This window comes from Castanea sativa, chromosome 3 (assembly GCF_040712315.1).
Source record: "Castanea sativa cultivar Marrone di Chiusa Pesio chromosome 3, ASM4071231v1".
NCBI classification, from domain to species: Eukaryota; Viridiplantae; Streptophyta; class Magnoliopsida; order Fagales; family Fagaceae; genus Castanea; species Castanea sativa.
The window spans coordinates 33225084-33246085 of record NC_134015.1 but is presented as its reverse complement, the minus strand read 5'-3'; the positions used below and the strand labels follow the sequence as shown (position 1 = coordinate 33246085).

The 21002-nt window shown below is 32.5% G+C and overlaps 1 protein-coding gene across 4 annotated transcripts; it reads right to left on the bottom strand.

The window, feature by feature from the left end:
- Nucleotides 1-13638: 13638 nt before the first annotated feature.
- On the bottom strand, nucleotides 13639-18734 carry LOC142626741 (uncharacterized). 4 transcript variants are annotated; one of them, XR_012842629.1, is made up of 8 exons: nucleotides 18287-18733; nucleotides 15290-15370; nucleotides 15135-15194; nucleotides 14890-14933; nucleotides 14433-14475; nucleotides 14318-14340; nucleotides 14087-14188; nucleotides 13639-13975 (listed from the first exon to the last, which is right to left on the bottom strand). XR_012842629.1 is itself a non-coding variant. In XM_075800449.1 (8 exons), exons 1-8 carry the CDS (start codon nucleotides 18647-18649, stop codon nucleotides 13856-13858), a joined length of 885 nt encoding a protein of 294 aa, XP_075656564.1. In that variant the 5' UTR covers nucleotides 18650-18732; the 3' UTR covers nucleotides 13639-13855. The 4 variants fall into 4 exon arrangements, 3 of the variants coding, with proteins under 3 accessions (XP_075656564.1, XP_075656565.1, XP_075656566.1); XM_075800449.1 differs by having other exon boundaries at nucleotides 14269-14340; nucleotides 18287-18732; XM_075800450.1 differs by lacking the exon at nucleotides 14087-14188 and having other exon boundaries at nucleotides 14269-14340; nucleotides 18287-18734.
- Nucleotides 18735-21002: the final 2268 nt, after the last annotated feature.

Here is a 21002-nt window from a genome sequence, read left to right as displayed (position 1 = left end):
ATTAAAAAAAAAATGTTAGCAATATTTTTACCTATAAATGACCCCTTTCCTTTTATCTTTTATTTTTGAGATGGAAAGTCATATATATTAGTAGTTTACATGACAGCTAACAATTAATCCTTATAAACTTCTCTCTTTAGTAAAAAATGAAGATGTTGAAGATTAATGGATAAAAGTCTTGTAGTCCAATTGGTTGGCATTTTTTTTTTTATAAAAAAAAAAAAAATCAAAGTTCAAATTACCCTACTCCCAACTATTAAATTATCAATTAAAAAAAAAAAAAAAAAGGCTGACCAATAGTTGAATTCTAGTCCGCCCACAAAACTAGCACCTCATCTTTCCATTCTTTATTCTGTCCAGATTTAAAGAATATGCCTTATACCAATAACCTATCGACGACTGCAATTAAAACAATGTAAAAGGGAAATTTTGTAATGATTGATAGATAAATTAGTAGAGATTACCAAAACCTAAATCAAATTACAGTAATTTGGTGATGGTAGCATATGACCTGCAATTGGTGAATATGCAATCTCTAGTCTACAATCAAAAGACACCAACTCAATAAAAATACCACGTCATCACCAACTCAGCAATAACCCCAAAAAAAAAAAAAAACCCACATATTTGATTCCTTTTCCTATACCCAAACGATTGAAGTCATGTCCACCATGCACGAACCATCTCCCTTTTAGTGCCAAAGTAGTGGTGTTGTTTAATGGTTCAGCTCTTTGCTCATGAGTAGAGATCAATGAGAGGGAAAACAAGAGAAATCAATGGGTGTCGGAGCTACTATCAGTATTGGAAATATGTTCAATTCTTTAATCCATTCCGCAACCGCAACGCCAATCTATCTTTCCATATGTTCAAGTTCAGAGGTCCCTTTTCCTTGAAGAAAATAAGGAAATGCTATCATGACAGCAAAACCTTTTACTCTTTTGTGAAAGGGTCAGGCCCTTATGAATCGAGCTAAAAAGACCTTCCATCTAAGATCTTGTGCATGGTATTTGCTAAGACTAAGATCAACCAGGAGAGCGTGGAGTCTTTCTTTCTTGGTCGTCTATCTTAACATAAGTGGATCCAATTCATGCGAATCAAAGGATTAGAGCACGACCAAAAATATCTTGATCTCTCCATTGGATGAATCATATAGCTAAGAGAAACCACAAACCAAAATAAAAGAGCTTGCCTCACCCATCAGAAAATATTTCATAGTAGCCTCATAAGCGTACATAAAAGTCAATTGGCTGAATTATGCAAAACCATTTTGTACAAGTTCATTGAAATGTAAGATTTTAAGAAAATTTTATATGGCCCACATTTAAATGATAAATAAAAACTCACGTCTTAAGGATTTTATTTGTGAAAGATATTATGGTGAATGAAAATTTCTAAGTAACTCACAATTGGTATAACTCCTTTAGTTAATAAACACCTTGAAGTTACTGATGGAAATATGCATGTACGCGGTAGAAAATTAACAGATCTACTTCATTCGCAATTGATAACATGTATTATGTAAGTTTCAGAATATAAGAAAAAGAGAGTGTACCTTGGTGTGGTGAATTTCAAAATTCTAAGATCAGAAGTACTCGAGAACACTTTCAATTTTCACTCCAATTCCACTAACGCCCAAGAAGTGTGGTCTCTCAATCAGTTATATATTTATGTTCAAGAGAGAATGAAAGAGTGTCCAACACTCACATACATACCATTTGATGTCCTTGTTCAAAAATTTTATATGTTTCTCTCCTAATAACTGATTATCTGATTGGGCTAGCCTTTTGGACATTTTTAATTGGGTTTTAGTATGTGGCTTAGAGTGGGACCAAAACGGAACAAATAAGACATTAGCTCGAATGGGTCTTGGACTTTTCTGTCAATTCTTGATAAATCCAAAATTACCATTAATTATATTTAATACAACTATATAAATATAATTGCACTTTAGGCCTTATTAATAAATTATATCTCAAGAATTTATTGTACATGCAACTCCTTCATAAAATATTCGTAATAATACGAAGTCATTAATATAGATTGCTATTTTGTAAATTACTACATCTTAATTCTTGAGCACCCGGTTTAATCCTTTATGTTATTCATTATATTTTTATGAAATTTAATTTCATAAATATATACTTTAGTAACTATTTATTAAAGTAGTTAGGTCTAACATTTTGAATAACAAACCCATTAAACTTATCTCAAGGGAATATTTTGTATCTCCGTTAAGAGACTGTGAATTCCATATTGAGAATATATGTTCCATCAACACTAAATGTGGTAGCCCAACATATTGAGGTTTTGACCGTTACTTTAGATCTCTCTCGATATATCAAAGCAACCTACACTTCATGATCAGGTCCATTATTCTCTCAAGATTAAGAGTTTATGTAAATAGAAGCCGTGAAATTTATTATTCATTTGACAATTGTTAGGAGAATAATAAATCTCACAGCGGTCCAGTTCAATATGCCTTAACTCTTAAAACATATCAACATACCAACTAGAAGTTTCTACTTCCATAATCAAGATAAATCATCTTAACTGATATGTTATAGTCTTTGCAGATGAAATGCCCAATTTCATCACCCATTACGAACTAAAATTCTGACTTTACAAAGAACTTGTGATTTATATCTTCTGTAACTTTTCACATAAATCACATACCATGCATCTCATGGACTATATGATAATGTCTGAATATTCATATTACCATTATTTTAGATAATAATAAAACAAATTTATCAATTACAAAATTAAATCATACATAATGTCATACTTAATATCATATAGAGTATCATGCAATAGGATTTAAGGACATTAATCTTAACAATCTCCCACTTGCCCTAAATACTATTGTGCACTAATCTAACTCCCATTCTCTCCAAATGTGACTCGAAAGTCCTTTGAGGCAAGATTTTGGTAAATAGATCTACTAGATTATTCGCATTTTCAATCTTTGCTACTACTACATCTCCACAAGTAACAATGTCTCGAATGATGTGGTACTTTCTTTCTATGTGCTTTCCTTTCTTGTGATTTCTTAGATCTTTATATTGTGCAACCGCTCCACTATTGTCGCAAAACAATGTGATAGGAACTTGCTCCATTCTCACAACACCAAGATCAGAAAGGAATTTCTTGAGCCAAACAGCTTCCTTTGCCGCTTCACAAGCAGCAACATATTCAGCTTCCATGTTGGAGTCCGCAATACAAGATTGCTTAACACTCCTCCAACTTATGGCTCCACCTCCCAAGGTGAATACATAACCTGAAGTGAATTTTTTGAAATCTAGATCCGATTGAAAGTCTGAATTTGTATAGCCAATGGGAATCAAACCCTTACACCGGTAAACAAGCATATAATCTCTTGTTCTCTGTAGATACTTGAGAATATGCTTTACAGCTTGCCAATGTTTTGGTCCTGGATTTAATTGATATCGGTTGACCATGCCAATTGAATAACAGATATCTGGTCTAGTACAATGGCATACATGAGACTTTTCACTGCAGAAGCATAAAGAACTTGTCTCATCATATTTTCTTCCTCTTAAGTCTTAGGCCTTTGGTCATCAGACAGAGGAACTCCATGTCTAAAAGGAAGTAATCATTTCTTGGAGTTTTGCATGCTAAACCGTTCTAGAACCTTATCTATATATATCCAGCTTGTGATAAACGTAACATCTTATTTTTGTGATTTTGCCAAAGCTTGATCCCTAGAATAAAGTTAGCCTCACCTAAGTCTTTCATATCAAATTGGCTTGACAACCAAGCCTTTACTGATGACATTACCCCTATATCATTTCCAATGAGTAGAATATCATCAACATAAAACACTAGGAACATTACTACTTTATCTCGATGTTTTTTATACACACATGGTTCATTAAGATTTTATTCAAAATCAAATGACTTGATTGCTTGATCAAATCTGATATTCCATGACCTAGATGCTTGCTTAAGTCCATAAATGGACATTTTCAACTTGCATATCATATGCTCTTGGTTCTTTGCTACGAAATCTTTTGGTTACTTCATATAGATTTCCTCTTCAAGATTGCCATTAAGAAATGCAGTCTTGACATCCATTTTCTAAATCTCATAATCATAATGAGCAGCAATAGATAAGAGAATTATGATAGATTTAAGCATTGCTACTGATGAAAAGGTTTCTTCATAATCAATACCTTCTTTTTGTGTATACCCTTTTGCCACTAGCCTTACTTTAAAGGTTTCAACCTTTCCATCTATCCCTCTCTTCCTCTTATAAACCCATTTGCAACTAACAGGTTTAATGCCGTTAGGCGCCTTTACAAGATCTCAAACTTGATTGGAATACATTGAATCTAATTCAGATTTCATAACTTTGACCCAATGATGTGTATGTATATCATTAATTACTTCTTCATAAGTTTAGGGATCCGATTCAGCCTCTTCTGAGATAGCTTCATAAGTTTCTCCCAAACCTATAAATCTTATAGGAGGCCGAACAATTCTCCCACTACAATGAGGCACCTGTGTACTAGTCATCTCATGAGTAGTATCTTGTGGTGTATCCAATACAACCACATCATCCCTAGTTTCATCCATTGGTTGTTCATTTACAGGTTCATTCATTTCAGCCAAAACAACTCTACTTCTAGGAATATAATCATTCATATAGTCATCTTCTAAGAATTTGACATTTGTACTAACAAATACTTTATTATCTTTATGCCTATAAAATAAACCTCCAACAGTTCCTTTTGGATACCCTACAAAGAAAACCACTTCTGTTTTAGACTGTAACTTGTCAGACTTTCCTTTCAATACATGTGCTGGACAACCCCAAATATGGAAATGTCTCATACTAGGCTTACATCCATTCCATAACTCTACAGGTGTTTTAGGAATAGACTTCGAAGGTACTAAATTCAGAAGATACATTATAGTATTTAAGGCATATCCCCAAAAAGAAATTGGTAGAGTCTAATAACTCAGCGTGGACCTAACCATATTTAAAAGAGTCCTATTCCTTCTTTCTGCTACACCATTTTTTTGTGGAGTTCCAGGTGCAGTCAATTGGGATACTATCCCATTTTTAGTTAAGTAATCCTTAAAATCTCCAAGAAGGTGTTTGCCACCTCGATCAGATCGAATGACTTTTATGCGTTTATCCAATTGATTCTCAACTTCAACCCTAAACTCTTTGAACTTTTCAAATGCTTCGGATTTCTGTTTCATTTGGTACACATAACCAAATCTAAAGTAATCATTAGTGAAAGTAATGAAATACTTATAGCCACCTCTTGCTTGGATTGACATAGGACTACATACATCTGAATGTACTAGTTCTAGCAACTCTTGGGCTTTCTACCTTTTGCATTAAAGAGCTGTTTGGTCATTTTGCCTTCCAAACAAGATTCACAAATTGAAAATTCATCAAAATCTAATGGCTCTAAGAGTCCATCTTTGATCAGTCTTTGGTTCTTATTTGGATTAATATGACCTAAACGTAAATGCCAAAGATATGCACCACTAGTAGAACGAAACTTTCTCTTTAATGATTTCACATGAGAGTTATTATCTAATTTAGAATTATATAATTCATGCTTATCAGGAGTTAAAATATAAATACCATCAACAATATTGCCAAAACAGATAAACACTTTACCCTTTTTTATTACAACATTGTCTTTAAGGATAACACAATATCCATGTTTATCTAAATAAGCTGCAGAAATTAAATTCCTACGAATATTAGGTACATATAGTCTTCCAATATTAAACCCTAGACTCAAAGCATAAGTTAAACACTCCAACAGCTACAACCGGAATCCTGCTTCCATTAGCCAAAGTAAAAACAATTCCTTTTCATTAAGCTTTCAGGTCTCTTCGAACCCTTGCAAAGAATTGCAGATATGATTAGTACAACCTGAATCCACACACCAAGAATTCGTGGGATTTCGTACTAAACATATTTCAAGGAGGAATGAACTTTTCATACCCTTATTATTAGCAGCCCTGAATTTTGGACAATTCCTCTTTCAATGTCCTTTCTCACCACAATAAAAACACTTTCCTTTGATCTTCTTTCCTTTATCAGCAATCCCTAAGGCAATTTGTTTACCATCTTACTTGGTGAAGTCCTTCTTCTTCTTCTTCTTCTTACCCTTGCCTTTCGACTTAGGTTGAGAAGTAAAAACTTCAGCCATATTAGCATCAACACTAGAAGTACCAAGAATGCCTTTTACCGCTACCAATTCATTCATTAATTCAGAAAAAGAGTAAATCTTGTTCATATTATAATTGAGTTTGAATTCCTTGAATGATTCCAGTAGTGATTGGAGTATTATATCCACTTGAGATTCTCTATCAATATCAGCACCTAAAACCTCCAATGTATTCAGATTAGAGATCATTGTAAGATAATGCTCCCTCACTGAATTGCCTTTAGCCATTTTGGTATTATAAATTTGCCTCATGGTTTCTTGCGTTGCAGAACGGCCTTGCTCACCAAATATCTCCTTCAGACTTAGCATAATGTTCGAAACTAATTCTACATCCTGCATTTGATGCTGTAGAACATTTGAGATAGATGCTAGGATGTAGCACTTGGCCATCTCATTAGAATTCTGCCAACGATCATATCGCTGTTTTTCCTCAAGAGGAGCATCTAATGAAGAAAAGCCAGGACATGGTTGAGTAAGCACATACTTGTGCTCTTCAGTTGTTAGAACAATGTCCAAATTTCTTTTCTAGTCAACATAGTTGAATCCGGTCAGTTTGTTTTAATTAAGAATAGTAACAAGTGGGATAAATGATGCCATATTCAAATCTGAAAATAATAAACATGAATATAATAAGTAAACTGGACATTATCAATTTAGAATATAAACACATAATATGGAACCTAAATAAAACCATAATATAATACATGCAACGATAACCCAATCTCATATTTAATATCCCTCAGCATAGAGTGAACATTAAATATTATGATTGATTGAGAAATATTCTCATTATTAGTGCTATCATGATAACTCTTATCAAACACTAATAATATATCGATATATATATTTTTGCCTCTAAATAAAATAGTAAGAACTTAGAATAGAGGATACTATAATATTTATTCTAGTGTATACTATTGTCTAAAATCATGTGTAGCCACATTTCATCCCCTTTACAGACTTATTTTGTAATACCATGATACAAAACACTCACCGCATGGAATGCAAAGCTCAAAGCTAAACAAGGTGTTTGATCAAACCACTATAAACCAATAAATTCAATCTTGTAGTACCATGAAATAAATACTCTCCGCATGGAATGCACAGCTTGAAGCAAAGACAAAGTATATATTTCACACTACTATGAACCGACAATGGAGATCATGAGATTCAACCCTTGTATCTCTCTCTCACTAGATGTTTTAAATTAAACGTTTTTATTTTGGAAACATGTGCAAACTAATCACACACAGCCTTGCATTTTATACACTTGAAAACACTTAGAAAAAATTCAAAATTCCCTTCAGGTGCATTTTCGTGAGAATCTCGCGACTAAGCTCTTCTCGCGAAAAAGAAATAGTAAAAACACAAAATTTAGACAGAAACTTTCGCGACTGTTTCGCGAGTAAAGCTTACCCATGAAAAGTTTTGTGCTTCAGAGGCATTTTTCACGAGTAACTTCGCAAGAAGGTAACCCACGAAAAACCCGTATTTTCTGTTTTTAAAGGGAAGATTTGAACAGTTTTCAACGGTTTCCATGAACAAATAACCACCATATGAACATGATAGATAGAACTTGATATCAAAACTGAATTCTATTTATACTATAGCCTTAAAGTTCAATTCAACATACTTAAATTCAAATTTAAAAAACATCATAACATCAATATCAGTTTTTATCAAACCATAGTTTCAACAACCATGCAGAAAATTAAATATATATATAACCTTCTAACATCATGAAACTATTATCTCAAATTCCAAAACTCACAAAACATGTTATACAGATTCAAAATTGAAGACCGCTCTGATATTATTTGATGGAAATATGCACGTATGCATCGAAAAATTAACGGATCAACTTCATTCACAATTGATAACATGTACTATTTAAGTTTTAGAATATAAGAACAAGAGAGTGTACTTTGGTGTGATGAATTTCAAATATTTTGAGATCAGAAGTACTTGAGAACACTTTCAATCTTCACTCCAATTCCATTAACGTCCAAGAAGTGTGGTCTCTCAATCAGTTATATATTTATGTTCAAGAAAGAATGAAAGAGTGTCCAACACTCACATACATACCATTTGATGTCTTTGTTTGAAAATTCTGTATGTTTCTCTCCTAATAGATGATTATCTAATTGAGCTAGTATTTTAGGCATTTCCAATTAGGCTTTAGTATGTGGCTTGGAGTGGGACTAAAAAGGAACAAATAAGACACTAGCTCCAATGGACCTTGGGCTTTTCTGTCAACTCTTGACAAGTCCAAAGTTATCATTAATTAAATTTAATACCACTATATAAATATAATTGCACTCTAAGCCTTATTAATAAATTATATCCCAAGACTTTATTATACATGCAATCACTTCATAAAATATTTGTAATAATACGAAGTCATTAATATAAACTGCTACTTTATAAATTATTACATCTAATTCTTGAGTATCCGGTTTAATCATTTATGTTATTCATCATATATTTATGAAATTCAATTTTATAAATATATATTTTAGTAACTATTTACTAAAGTAGTTAGGCCTAACATTCTGAATAACAAACCCATTAAACTTATCTCAAGGGAATATTTTGTATCTCCGTTAAGAGAATATGAATTCTATATTGAGAATATATGTTCCATCAACACTAAATGTGGCTGCCTAACATATTGAGGTTTTGACTGTTACTTTAGATCTCACTTCTGATATATTAAAGCAACCTACACTTCATGATCAGGTCCATTATTCTTTCAGGATTAATAGTTCATGTAAATAAAAGTCGTGAGATTTATTATTCATTTGATAGTCGTTAGAAGAATAATAAATCTCACAAAAAGATATCAACATACTAGCTAGAAGTTTCCACTTCCATGATCAAGATAGATCATCTTAATTGATATGTTATAGTCTTTACAGATGAAATGCTCAATTTCATCACCGACTACGAACTAAAATTCTGAGTTTACAAAGAACTTGTGGTTTATATCTTTTGTGACTTTTCACATAAATCACATACTACGCATCTCATGGACTGTATGATAATGTCCGAATATTCATGTTACCATTATTTTAGATAATAATAAAACAAATTTATCAATCACAATATTAAGTCATACATAATGTTATACTTAATATCATACATAGAATCATACAATAGGATTCAAAGGCACTAATCCTAACAGTTACAAGTTTTAAACTTCTTGATGGAAGGAGGTTATAGAACAAATCTTAATTTAAAAGGGTCCATAGTCTAGCCTATATACATAATCTGTCTCCATCAAAAGAAAATATGTAAGGTAAAAATCATAGACCAGAGAACACCTTTTATAGATACACTATTATATAGTGAGTCTTCTTTTTCTCTAAACACTTAAACAATTATGGCTGAAGGTATGTTTATGTTTAGTTATTTTCCGTTGCTACTCTAAATTTATCTTACATTTGGTATTAGAGAAATCCTTCATGCTATGTTGTTTAGTGATTTTAGTTAGAGAAAATTACTATTATTTTCAATTGCCATGTATTTGTATGGTAAAAGTTTGTATGCACTAATTTAATTTTGGGATGAAATTTAAGTTGTGCTTAATGCAAATATAGAGCATATGTACTCTAAATCCTAAGGAACAAGTTTTGTTTTACATCTTTATTGGTATATGTGTAATGAATTACCATTGACTTTTGAGATTGGAAGTATCAATTTGAAATCTACAGTATTATTATCTATATAGAACTGGATAGGCTCAGAGGAAGATATGTTATATATGTTTGTTTTTTCATTACATGTGCAACCGAAGGACTTTGTTTGCTCTAATCTTAAATTGCCAACATATGGTATTTTACAATATGCTAATGTGGACTAGTGGGTAATTTGACTAAAATACATGCCAAGGCACTTAAAGTGTTCGTACATTTGATTTTGATCTTGATATTCATCAAGTTCTCATCCAAGTATTTATGTTTGGTTCTTGGATATAAAATCTTAATTATTTGGAAAATGATTTGTGGCAGTATGGTGGCTCATATGACAAACATGCCTCAATAATTTGTACAATTTTCAATTGTAAATTGCTTTAGAGACTATTTTTGTGGATCCATATATTTGGCATGATAATACAAATGATCCTTAGATTTTGGAAACCATAAAGTTTTACATTAAATTATGGGGATAAATGTGTTGCATATAAGTTTGTAATTATTTCATAAAGTTTATTATTACGTATGAGATTTGGATCATTCAAGTGAGTAATTTATTTAAGTGCATTTTAGGTTTCTTTGCACTTATCATGTATTGAAATATTATTTCATGTCATTTTTGCGTGCATACTGTCATGATCAATGTTAGGGTTGGTTGATCTTTATGATGCTATTTGAACTAGTGAATATCAAAATGACTCAGGAGTAGCCATAGCATCCTAAGCCATGATGATAATCAAATCAAGAAATTTCTACAAGACTTCATTAGTAATAAAGGCGTCTAAGTGGCAATTAATTCATGAAGATAATGACTTGGCCCCATAGGGAGGTTATGATTTTTATGATTTAATTGGAATAAAATGGTGAATGTAGCAAAAAGATGAGATTTTCCTAAGCCCATAGGTGTGGAAAATTTGATTCTTAGTGTTTATATTTACTAGTTTTATGAATAAAGTTTTATAGTGAATCCATGCATGATGCGCATTTGCCCATAGGAAGGTTCGAATTTACTACTAAATTGACATTGGTTAATTTAGAATTAAAGTTTAAGTTTCATAGCATTAAAGTTTATTTTCTTTGGGTTTGTGGATCTATGTTTTGGTACTCATGTGGATGAATCACACATCTCATTTAATAAAATATATTAAAATGAGAAATTAAGTATGAGGGTGGGAGTGATCTAATTGCTCTAGAGTAAAAACTTGAGAATTTATTCCTTTGAGGTAAAGTTTTTGTAAAAGCTGTTTATATTAGTTTACAAGATCCATTAAGACTTGACTCCCAATAAAAGTTATACTTTGCAAAAGTTAGGCATATAGGTATCTCACTAATGGTATATAAAGGTTCACCAACTTTGTTGTGCCATTTGGTTTTATTGAGCACATTGTTAATCATTGTATATACCTTAAGATCAGTGGGAGTAAAAATGCATTTTTTTTATGCCTAAATATGAATGACATACTACTTGGAAGTAGTGAATTGATTTTTTAATGTAAGATATCCTATATGCTATGAAGCTATAAGATAGGCATTATGGACAGGTCTTAAGGTTGTCGATTTTATGATAAGACCTTTAAAGATTTTAAAGATAACTTGGCTATAATTTTCTTCTCTAAGAACAATGATTGTGAAATCTGAAATAAACATATCGACATAAAGTAACTTAGTTTAAGAGAGAATTTTAAGAAACTGAAAGTGTCCATTGTGTTAAAATTACTGAGCAAATATATGATAATTTCATAACTAAAGGTTTGCCAGCAAAGCAGTATAAAAGTCTTTTGGACATATGGAACTTGTTAGCTCATTTGGTATTTAATTTCTCTCTAATTATTCTATCTTTTGGACACATTTTGGGTTATTTTCGGAGAAGAAAATATATGATTTTTATTTTGTGCACAAAGTATATGTATTAAGTTAGATATATCTGTAGAGATATATAAGGATGATATATCCGTGAGGATGTATAAAAGAGGGCCCGAATGGCTAATCGGTGGTCCATTCATAAAGAATTAATGGCTCATAAAGTACTCATGTAAGAATTACCATACATTATAATACTTGGAAGGAACTCCTCATTATAATTGAGGGTATTACCGTCATGATTCATGTATTGGATTTTTTATTTGAGTGTGAGCATTTTATAACTAGTTGACATGAGTAAGATCATGGCCATGTTAAAGTTAATATCATTTATCAAGTAATTTAAATGTCAAGTGGGCCAAGTGGGAGAATGTAAAGATTTTAAGAAAACTTTATGTGGCCCACATTTAAATGATAAATAAAAATTCATGTTTTAATGATTTTATTTGTGAAATACGTTATGGTGAATAACAATTTTTAAGTAACTCTCAATTAATATAACCCATTTGGTTAATAAACACCTTGAAGTTACAAGTTTTAAACTCCTTGATAGAAGGGGGTTATGGAACAAATCTTAATTTAAAAAGGTCCCTAGTCTAGCTTATATATATAGCCTGTCTTTATCAAGAGGAAATATGTACGGTAAAGACCATAGACTAGAATACACCTTTTATAGATACACTATTATATAGTGAGTCTTCTTTTTCTCTAAACACTTAAACAACTACAGCTGAAGGTATGTTTATGTTTGTTTTATTTCTGCAGCATACTTTAAATTTTATCTTACATGATATTCTCTTTTTATAGAGCAAATCGACTTTGATTATTGAATAATACACATCACTTTTGCTTCTACTTTGACTGTAACAAAAAAGATTCCTCTTTTATGTGAAGCAAGCCCATGTCATTAATGTTATGTATTAACAATTTTCACTGGTGGGTGGTGGCCATGGCATTAGATTTTGTGTAGTTTTGTCTTCCAACGGTTGATGGAGTTTGATGCTGTTTGGTTAAAGGAAAGGAGTAAGAATAATTTGGCTATTGGAAAGAAATATATGGGTTTATTGGCTATTGCTGAATTGGTGATGACAAGTTATTTTTACTGAGTTGGCATTATTTTATTGATTTGGTTATTGCTGAGTTTGGTTACAAAAAAGGGATTGCATATTCACCCATTGCAAGTAATATGCGCCCTTGGGTGATAGGAGCCACAGACAACATGTAAACCTGAATTGTGCTCTAGTTCCTCATTGTCTGGTTCAGTATAAGCTCAAGTTCTAGCTAAATAGATCATCCAGGCATTGTAATTATACATTGAATTTTCCACATTTTTTGTGTTTTTTTGGTGATGTCCATTCTCAGTTCATGGCTCCATGATGCAAGTAATTGCACTTACATTTATAGAACTTAAGAAAACAAAGAAGAAGACCAATTGGATTATTGAGAGAATGCACGTAGTCTCAATGACAGTAATTGCAATGATAAGATTTTTGGAATTCATTTATTTCTTTCAGGGTTGGCTTGTTTTGGGTTTGGCGCATTTCATGTAACGGGGTTGTATGGTCCTGGAATATGGGTGTCCGATCCTTATGGACTAACCGGAAGGGTACAATCTGTAAATCCAGCGTGGGGTGTGGAAGGTTTTGATCCTTTTGTTCCGGGAGGAATAGCCTCTCATCATATTGCAGCAGGGACATTGGGCATATTAGCCGGCCTATTCCATCTTAGTGTCCGTCCGCCCCAACGTCTATACAAAGGATTACGCATGGGAAATATTGAAACCGTCCTTTCCAGCAGTATCGCTGCTGTCTTTTTTGCCGCTTTTGTTGTTGCTGGAACTATGTGGTATGGTTCAGCAACTACCCAGATATCAAATATATTTATCAATTCAAATTACTTGAATATATGAAGGAACTATGGACTTCAATAGATATACCAATTCTAACCAAATGGGGAGAGGGATTTGAACATTTGGCATCTCCGTTGAAAACACCAGAAAGTGTCAATTGAGTTAAAAATGCTATCGGCCATTTAGTGCATGGTATTACATACACTAAAAATGACTCAATGTCTTAGATGCAATTATATGGCCCTCTCTATCCATCTTGGTAATCTCAATGAAGCCTTCATCCCAAGCTTGGTAAGGAACACTGAATACAAAAGGTGGAGCAAGAATATGAAGCATCCACTATTCAATAAAACCTAATAAAATAGAAGGGGAAATGCGTGAGTCTTTCATGCATGACAAGTAATTGAGGTGAGAGAGGAAGTTAAAAGCATAAGGAAGAAGGGCAAGTAAGTAATTAAGGATACCAAGGTTGTAAAAATGGCATATATCATGTTCATTGATGGAATTGTATGAACACCCAAAGCCGTGAACATGAACGTTAGAGAAGCATGAATGTTAATGGTGATCTACAAGCAAATAAAAGAAATCTGTGAACGAATTGCAATTACTCAAGTAAAACCTCAATCGTAAAAGGGAAATCAATTACCAAAGAAAGTATGTTTTCCCTCAGTAAAAATGAAGATATCAAGACATACCCCACGGCACCAATTGCTCGAACCTGCATATATAAGTTCGTTAACTGAAAATAACTGGAGGATGATGATGTTCAAAAGTTGTAAGGAATTCAAGGCAAAGTGGAGCAAACACTACAGTTGTGCACGACAAAATTGAAACAGTCCAATTTGCTCCCAACCTAAGAATACACCAAAATCAAAACATCAAGCTGTTACTGCTAAATACTTTTTGCTTTGGAGAAGGAAATTCACTATTCAAAAACTAATAAGAATTATGAAAAAGTGGTCCACTGCTTATTAAAATTACCAGAATTCACTAAGCAAACTAATCTATCACTTCGCAATGAATCCATATAGTTTAGATGTTATAAGAAAAAAAAAACATATTTTAAACTTGAAACGCCAAGTAACTGTTTACCAGAAACACGTCTCTGCAAAGTAGTAGACAATGTATGGGAAACAAAACATAGGGGACAGATGAGTACAAGTTTAATAAAATAGTGATTTACAGTTTAAAATAATAGAATTTCTAAAAAAGTTCGCTTCTCCAAAAGAAGAATCATCAATACTAATAGACCTCGAGCATCACATACCTCCACAGAGTGCCCATTGTTAACCCAACAATTCCATGTTTAAGCTGCAGAAAACAAATATCCAAAAAGTTGGCAAATTATAAGCTACCTGCTACACACCCCCTCCCTCCAAAAGAAAAAAAATACCAAGAACAAGTTCTAGAAACTGAAAGCTCAAAAAAGACTAGGAACAAAGCTAGAGATGCAAACATAAAAACAAGATGATCCTTCATGCAGAGGGCTGTAAAATTTAAAAGGAAGCTCACCAGATAGGTTAAGGCTTTCACTGGACCGGACAAGACAAGTAATAGCATAGTTGTTGCCACCTATGGAGAATAATTAAGACACATAACACAATGATCTCAATGTAATTCTTCAAAAAATGCTGTATTGTAATATGGTGGAAATATAGGTTACAAACCATAGTCTTCCTTCCTGCTGCAATGCCCCATCTCATTGAGGAGATTACTATTGGCAATGAGAAGACACAACCAAAGTAGTTCTGTGCAAAACCATATCTTATTGAGAAAAAAATGCACGACAAAATGCATAAGAAAAAAAAATGTGAGACACATAATAGCTATTTATATGGGACTGAAGAACATTATAATTAGCTATTTATATCAGGGCCAGAAAAAAGAAAGAAAGAAAAGGAATCTCCCTTTTCTGTTCTTGCTTGGTCGAGTTGTGTTGCTCATTCCTTTGTGTATAAAACACTGTTTTGTTAAGGTTTCAGGTTTGTGTACTGCCACTTTCTCCTTTTTATTTTTATTTTTGGATGATTCGGTACTTATAACAATGTAGGAGGGGAATTCAAACCTTTTCAAAGAGAGCAAACAATGCCACTGAGCAACAAGGCTCTTGGCGTTGCTCCTTGTTTTTATTTTTGAGAATAATAATACCAACTATTGAAAATGAATTATTAAAAAAGGAAATTCATACACAATCAGCACATTTCTATAAATAAGTCATACTTCATCAATAATCTGTGAGATGAGTTTGGAGGGACGAGTTAGTGGATGGTTTTGCAAGATGCTTTGCTTCAAGAATGTCTCGTGATCAAGGTTGTCAAAATCGGGATCCTACATAAGATCGTTGAAGGTAGATAGGATCGTAGATTGTAGGATCGGATCGTGAATTGTAAGATCTTACATATTTTCAGATTTAAAGAAGAAACGCATTGATAATGACTCTGTATGTTGAATAATCACGTAAATTATAAATTCATCCATAAAAAAGCTAATATTTGCATCATATGATGTAATTTGCATGTCATACATCGCTAAGTCTATACTAACGAAACAATTATATTTAAGTTTTGACCTAATGTATCTAAAAAGTTCAATAAATGTTTAATTAGCATTCAAATACCAAAATATTTATCAAAACATATGCAAAATATTTTCCAAGTTCTAAGTTCCAAACCCAAAATAAGTTAGCCAATGGAAACTAGCTAACTACAATATGAAATCCAAAAGCAAGATGAATATTAAGGTGAAGTGAACATTTAATTATTCACATTCTAAGATTCTTCTAACCACTGTCCTAAATTCCTAATCATCATCATCCATTTCATCATCTACGTAGACATTATACATTTGTATACTAGAGTTGCAAAAGACATCAAGATACAATTTTACAATCAACTATTCAAGTTATACCACTCAGCAACAATTAAAAAGCATGCCCAAAAAAATCAATTAATCAATATACAAATACAAGCATGGTTGATAAAATTATATATAAAAAAAATATTTTAGTAATATTAGAAAATAAATTAGTATATTGATCAAACAAATTCAACAACATTATAGCTTAAAAGGCAGCAAAACTAACATCAAATTCTTCATTTAGAAATGATGAAGCATTCCTTCATTTTGATTACAAGTGAACTAGAAACTAGAAAACATTTACTTAGGTTAACATAATTTTTTTAAAAATAAAAATAAAAAGTCATACCATCATAACATGAAAAAATAAAAACTCTCAAAGCTTCATCAAAACTAAAAAATTATCCCATAAAAAAACAAAAAATTTATGTTTTTGGTAGGATCCCATACGATTCTACAATCCTACACAATCCTACCATTTTTACGATTCTAGTGCGATTCTAAACCTTTTGGTGAGGTGGGATCGTAAAATCATGTGATTCTACGATCCAAATCGCAAGTTTGACAACCATGCTTGTGATGGTATTGTGGCTCCTTCATCACCCCTTTGCCCGCCCAAATTCCAGCAATTTGCAGCACAAAATGGACCCCTCCAGAAAAATAACTCATTAAAATCAACTTTGATGGGGCCATTTTTTACAGAAAAGGGTTTGGCTGGTAGCAGAAGTGGAGGCCCTTGGAGGGTTGAAAACAGGAGATTTTGCATTGGAATATTGGGCTACAGAGAGGTGATATTGAAGGCGATTCTGAGTTTGTCATCAATGCTCTGAAATCTGAAGAAGATTGAATGGCTTTATATGAACTCTTATTAAGGACAAGCAAATGAAGACACGGGATCTTGATTGAGTGAGGTTTTTCACATGTTAGGACACATTGTAACACAGTAGTTCACCCCCTAAATAGAAAAGCCAAGGATATTGCTGGTTCTCAAATCTAGTCTGATTTTTAATTTTTTACCCCAAGATAATTCTGTAGTTCTTTTGTGGGAGTAATTTTCTCCATTTGAATAAAGTTTCTTAAACCCATTCACAAAATAAAAATAATCAATACGCACCAGGAAAAAAAAGAAGACCCAATTATATTTTATAAAAACTAGTTTGAAACTATTAAATATTAGCATTGATATACCATGTTGAATATGCTAGTATGGATGTGGAAGCAAGAGCATAAAGTGTAAAACATAATAACTCACGAGGGTTACCTAACGGCCTATATTCACAGCGGCCTATATTCACAGAAGAAACCCTAAGTGCTACATCAATAATATATTAGAGTATAATACAAATCCTGTGTTATAATGAACCACAAACCACAACATGTTTATATATAAGAGACTAAACCCTAGACTAATAGACTTTTAATAAAAATAGGAGACTGCTTGCATCAGAATTAGGCTTGTCCCTATGCTAATAGGCTAATATATCTCCAACAAAAACCAAATGGCAAACCAGCGAAGCTAAAAAAAAAAAAAACTAAGAAATAGAAAATGCAGGGAAACAAAAAAAATAAGCCATGGAATATATATATATATATATATATATATATATATATATATATATATATATATATATATATATATAGGCACACACAAAAACAATGGTTCACAGGAGACGGTACCAAAAGCAGCATTAATAAATTATAAGAGAAAAAGAACAGAGCATAAATAATGCGATAGAAAGTGTAGAGAGCAGTAATTAATAAATTGGCTAAGACCCATTTGGCAAATAAGAGTTTTAAGAGAAAGAGACCTCAATTGAGAGAGAATTGCTCAAGAAGTAGACCAAGCCAGTGAGCGCAGCAAACATGGCGCACTCAACCAATGCCAGAGTTTTCTTATAAACGGCACCATTTGGGGACAAGTCTTCAAGTTCCGGCAAAAAAACATTGGAAGAGTATTCACCACCTTCATTGGCAGCAATTGGTGCTTCAGGTTTTGAAACTCTGAAGAAATTGAAGGTGGGTTTGAACCTGGGGAAAATAGTGGATTTGTGAAGGGTTGGAGAGAGAAAATGAGGTGGAGGGAGAGGGGTAGTTTGGGAAATAGAAAAATATGGAAGATGGGGTTGAAGTTGAAGAAGCTTCAAGGGTGGAACTGGAACAGGGATAATCATGGTTCATGGAGATTGGAGATATATGCAGATGCAACCAATGACTAGTAACTACTACTAACTAGTACTTTAATTTAGATAGCTCATACCATACGGATGACTTCAGATAGGGAGCTGACTCAATATGTCTTTGGGCCTTGGTTTTCCCTTTCTATACAAAGTACATTCACCGAGTTTGGGCTGGAATAAAACTAGCCCAGCGGTAATGGCATAATAGGAGGATTTTTTTTTTTTGGAATAGATTCTCCTCCATAGGTTCCCATTTATTTTGGTTCGTAATACTAGTTTTCCTTTTTGCCAAATAAAATGAACTAACAAGTTAGGTTTTTTTTTTTTTTTTTTGTGGTGTTGTTGGTGTTGTTGTTTTTGTGAAGAACACTTCAAGTTAGTTAAGTGTGCAATGCAAGACTGATTGTTGTGACAAAATTTGAGCTCATATGAAAAATAATTGAATTTTTATTTAAAATGATTACTCATGAGCTCAAATTAGACTTAAAATAATAATAGAGGTCGCAAAATGGGGCATCTACAACCTTGAACACAATTGTATAAGCCAGGTACATGGTAACGATTCCATATCAGGGGAGTCAATACTGTTTTGTACCAGCCGGTATGGCCGGTATTTTCTGTTCCAAAACTCACTCTGGTACAAAAACACCCCCTATTTTGTATAGCTCTATATACCAGACCATTTTGGAAGGTACCGGCCATTTTGGCCATTTCGGACCGAAATGGTTTCTTCTGCAATTTTTTCTTTTAAATTTTTTTTAAAAAAAAACCATAAACCAGAGGTTAACAGAGGCATGGTGGTGGACCTAGTGGCGTTGCTTTAGTCGGGCTGAGCGAAACTGAAGCTTGGTTGGACAGATTGTCATTTTATGGAAGAAAGAGAGAACCATTGAATAAGTGGAGAAGGAGATGAAGGAGAAAAAGTAATGAAAAGAAATAACAATAAAAATTAAGAAATGGTTGAAATTTAAAAGATGTGGCTAGGATAAGGAGTAGAGTTATTGTCCACACCAACTCTCTTCTATTTCCAAGGCAATCACTTGGGTCTTACAAGTTTCAATTTTGATATTTTACATTCTATTTTTATTTTTCTGTATTTATATTTAATTTAATTTTTTTTAAGTCTTAGATAATGTTAGACTGATATGATATGTTGGACTTGGCCAATTTTTATTGGGTATGTTAACTAAACATATAAGTTGAATATAAATTTAACTAGTCACTATCCCGTGCGATGCACGGAAAAGCTATTGACTCTGAAAAAAAATGATGAAATATTTAACTTCTATACTTTTCCATAGTTTAGAAGTGTTGTCTAACATTAGACGTTATTAAGTTACAAATGCATAGTTATTGAAACCTATAAAGTAATTTACAATTTTTAAATTAATAAATCAAAACTCCCAATAGTTATATATACACACGTACTCAAAACTAATATAAACTGCAAATATATAAACAAAGACCATGATATGAGGAAGACACACCAAGTTTCAAATTTGAGTAGCAATATGACTTTCTCGTAATAATAACAATATAGACAATTCAAAACATGGAACAATATGAAAATTATAATACCTAATTTTATTATCTTTTATGTTGAATCCAAAAAAATAATTATTTGAAATTAATCCAAACAAATAATTAATCTACCAAAAATCATAGCTTTTAATTAAAAAAAACCACATGAACCTAAATAAAAAAACATTTATAGTGAAGAATTAAGATCAACCCACTGAGACGCAAATACCAAAAACCCCCAGACTTAAAACTTCAAAATTTATAGAATCCCCAAATTCTACTTTAAAACCAAACAAAATTAAACAAATTTATATATAACATACCAAATAAAAACTTATTGTTCCCACATATGTTGCAGCTTTTATTTTTCTCCAAAAAAATAGAGATGCTTTATCTTCCATGTACAATAGAAAAAGAAAAAATTAGTAGAAATAGAAAAAATTAGTAGAAATTTTAACCCAAAAACCAAACCCACGAAAACAATGTCAATAAAGGTAATTTACCGTACCCCTTTTTTTGGGGGGGGGGGGGGGTACGGTACCCACTAGTAGAGATGTTTTATCTGCCATGTACAATAAAAACAAATAATTAGTAGAAATTTCAACCCAAAAACCGAACCCATGAAAGGTTTTTCTCATTCCTTCTCTTCAACAAGAATAGAGATTTGAAATGATACAAATTCCTCTTCATCCTGTTGTGCTCAGCGAAGTAACTGCCTAAGCATAAAAGATATATGCTTAGGCTGTTCCTTCGCTGATAAAATTCTTCTTCGGATCCAAACATAAAAGAATTTGTATCTTATATTGTTATTATTATTTTGTTACGT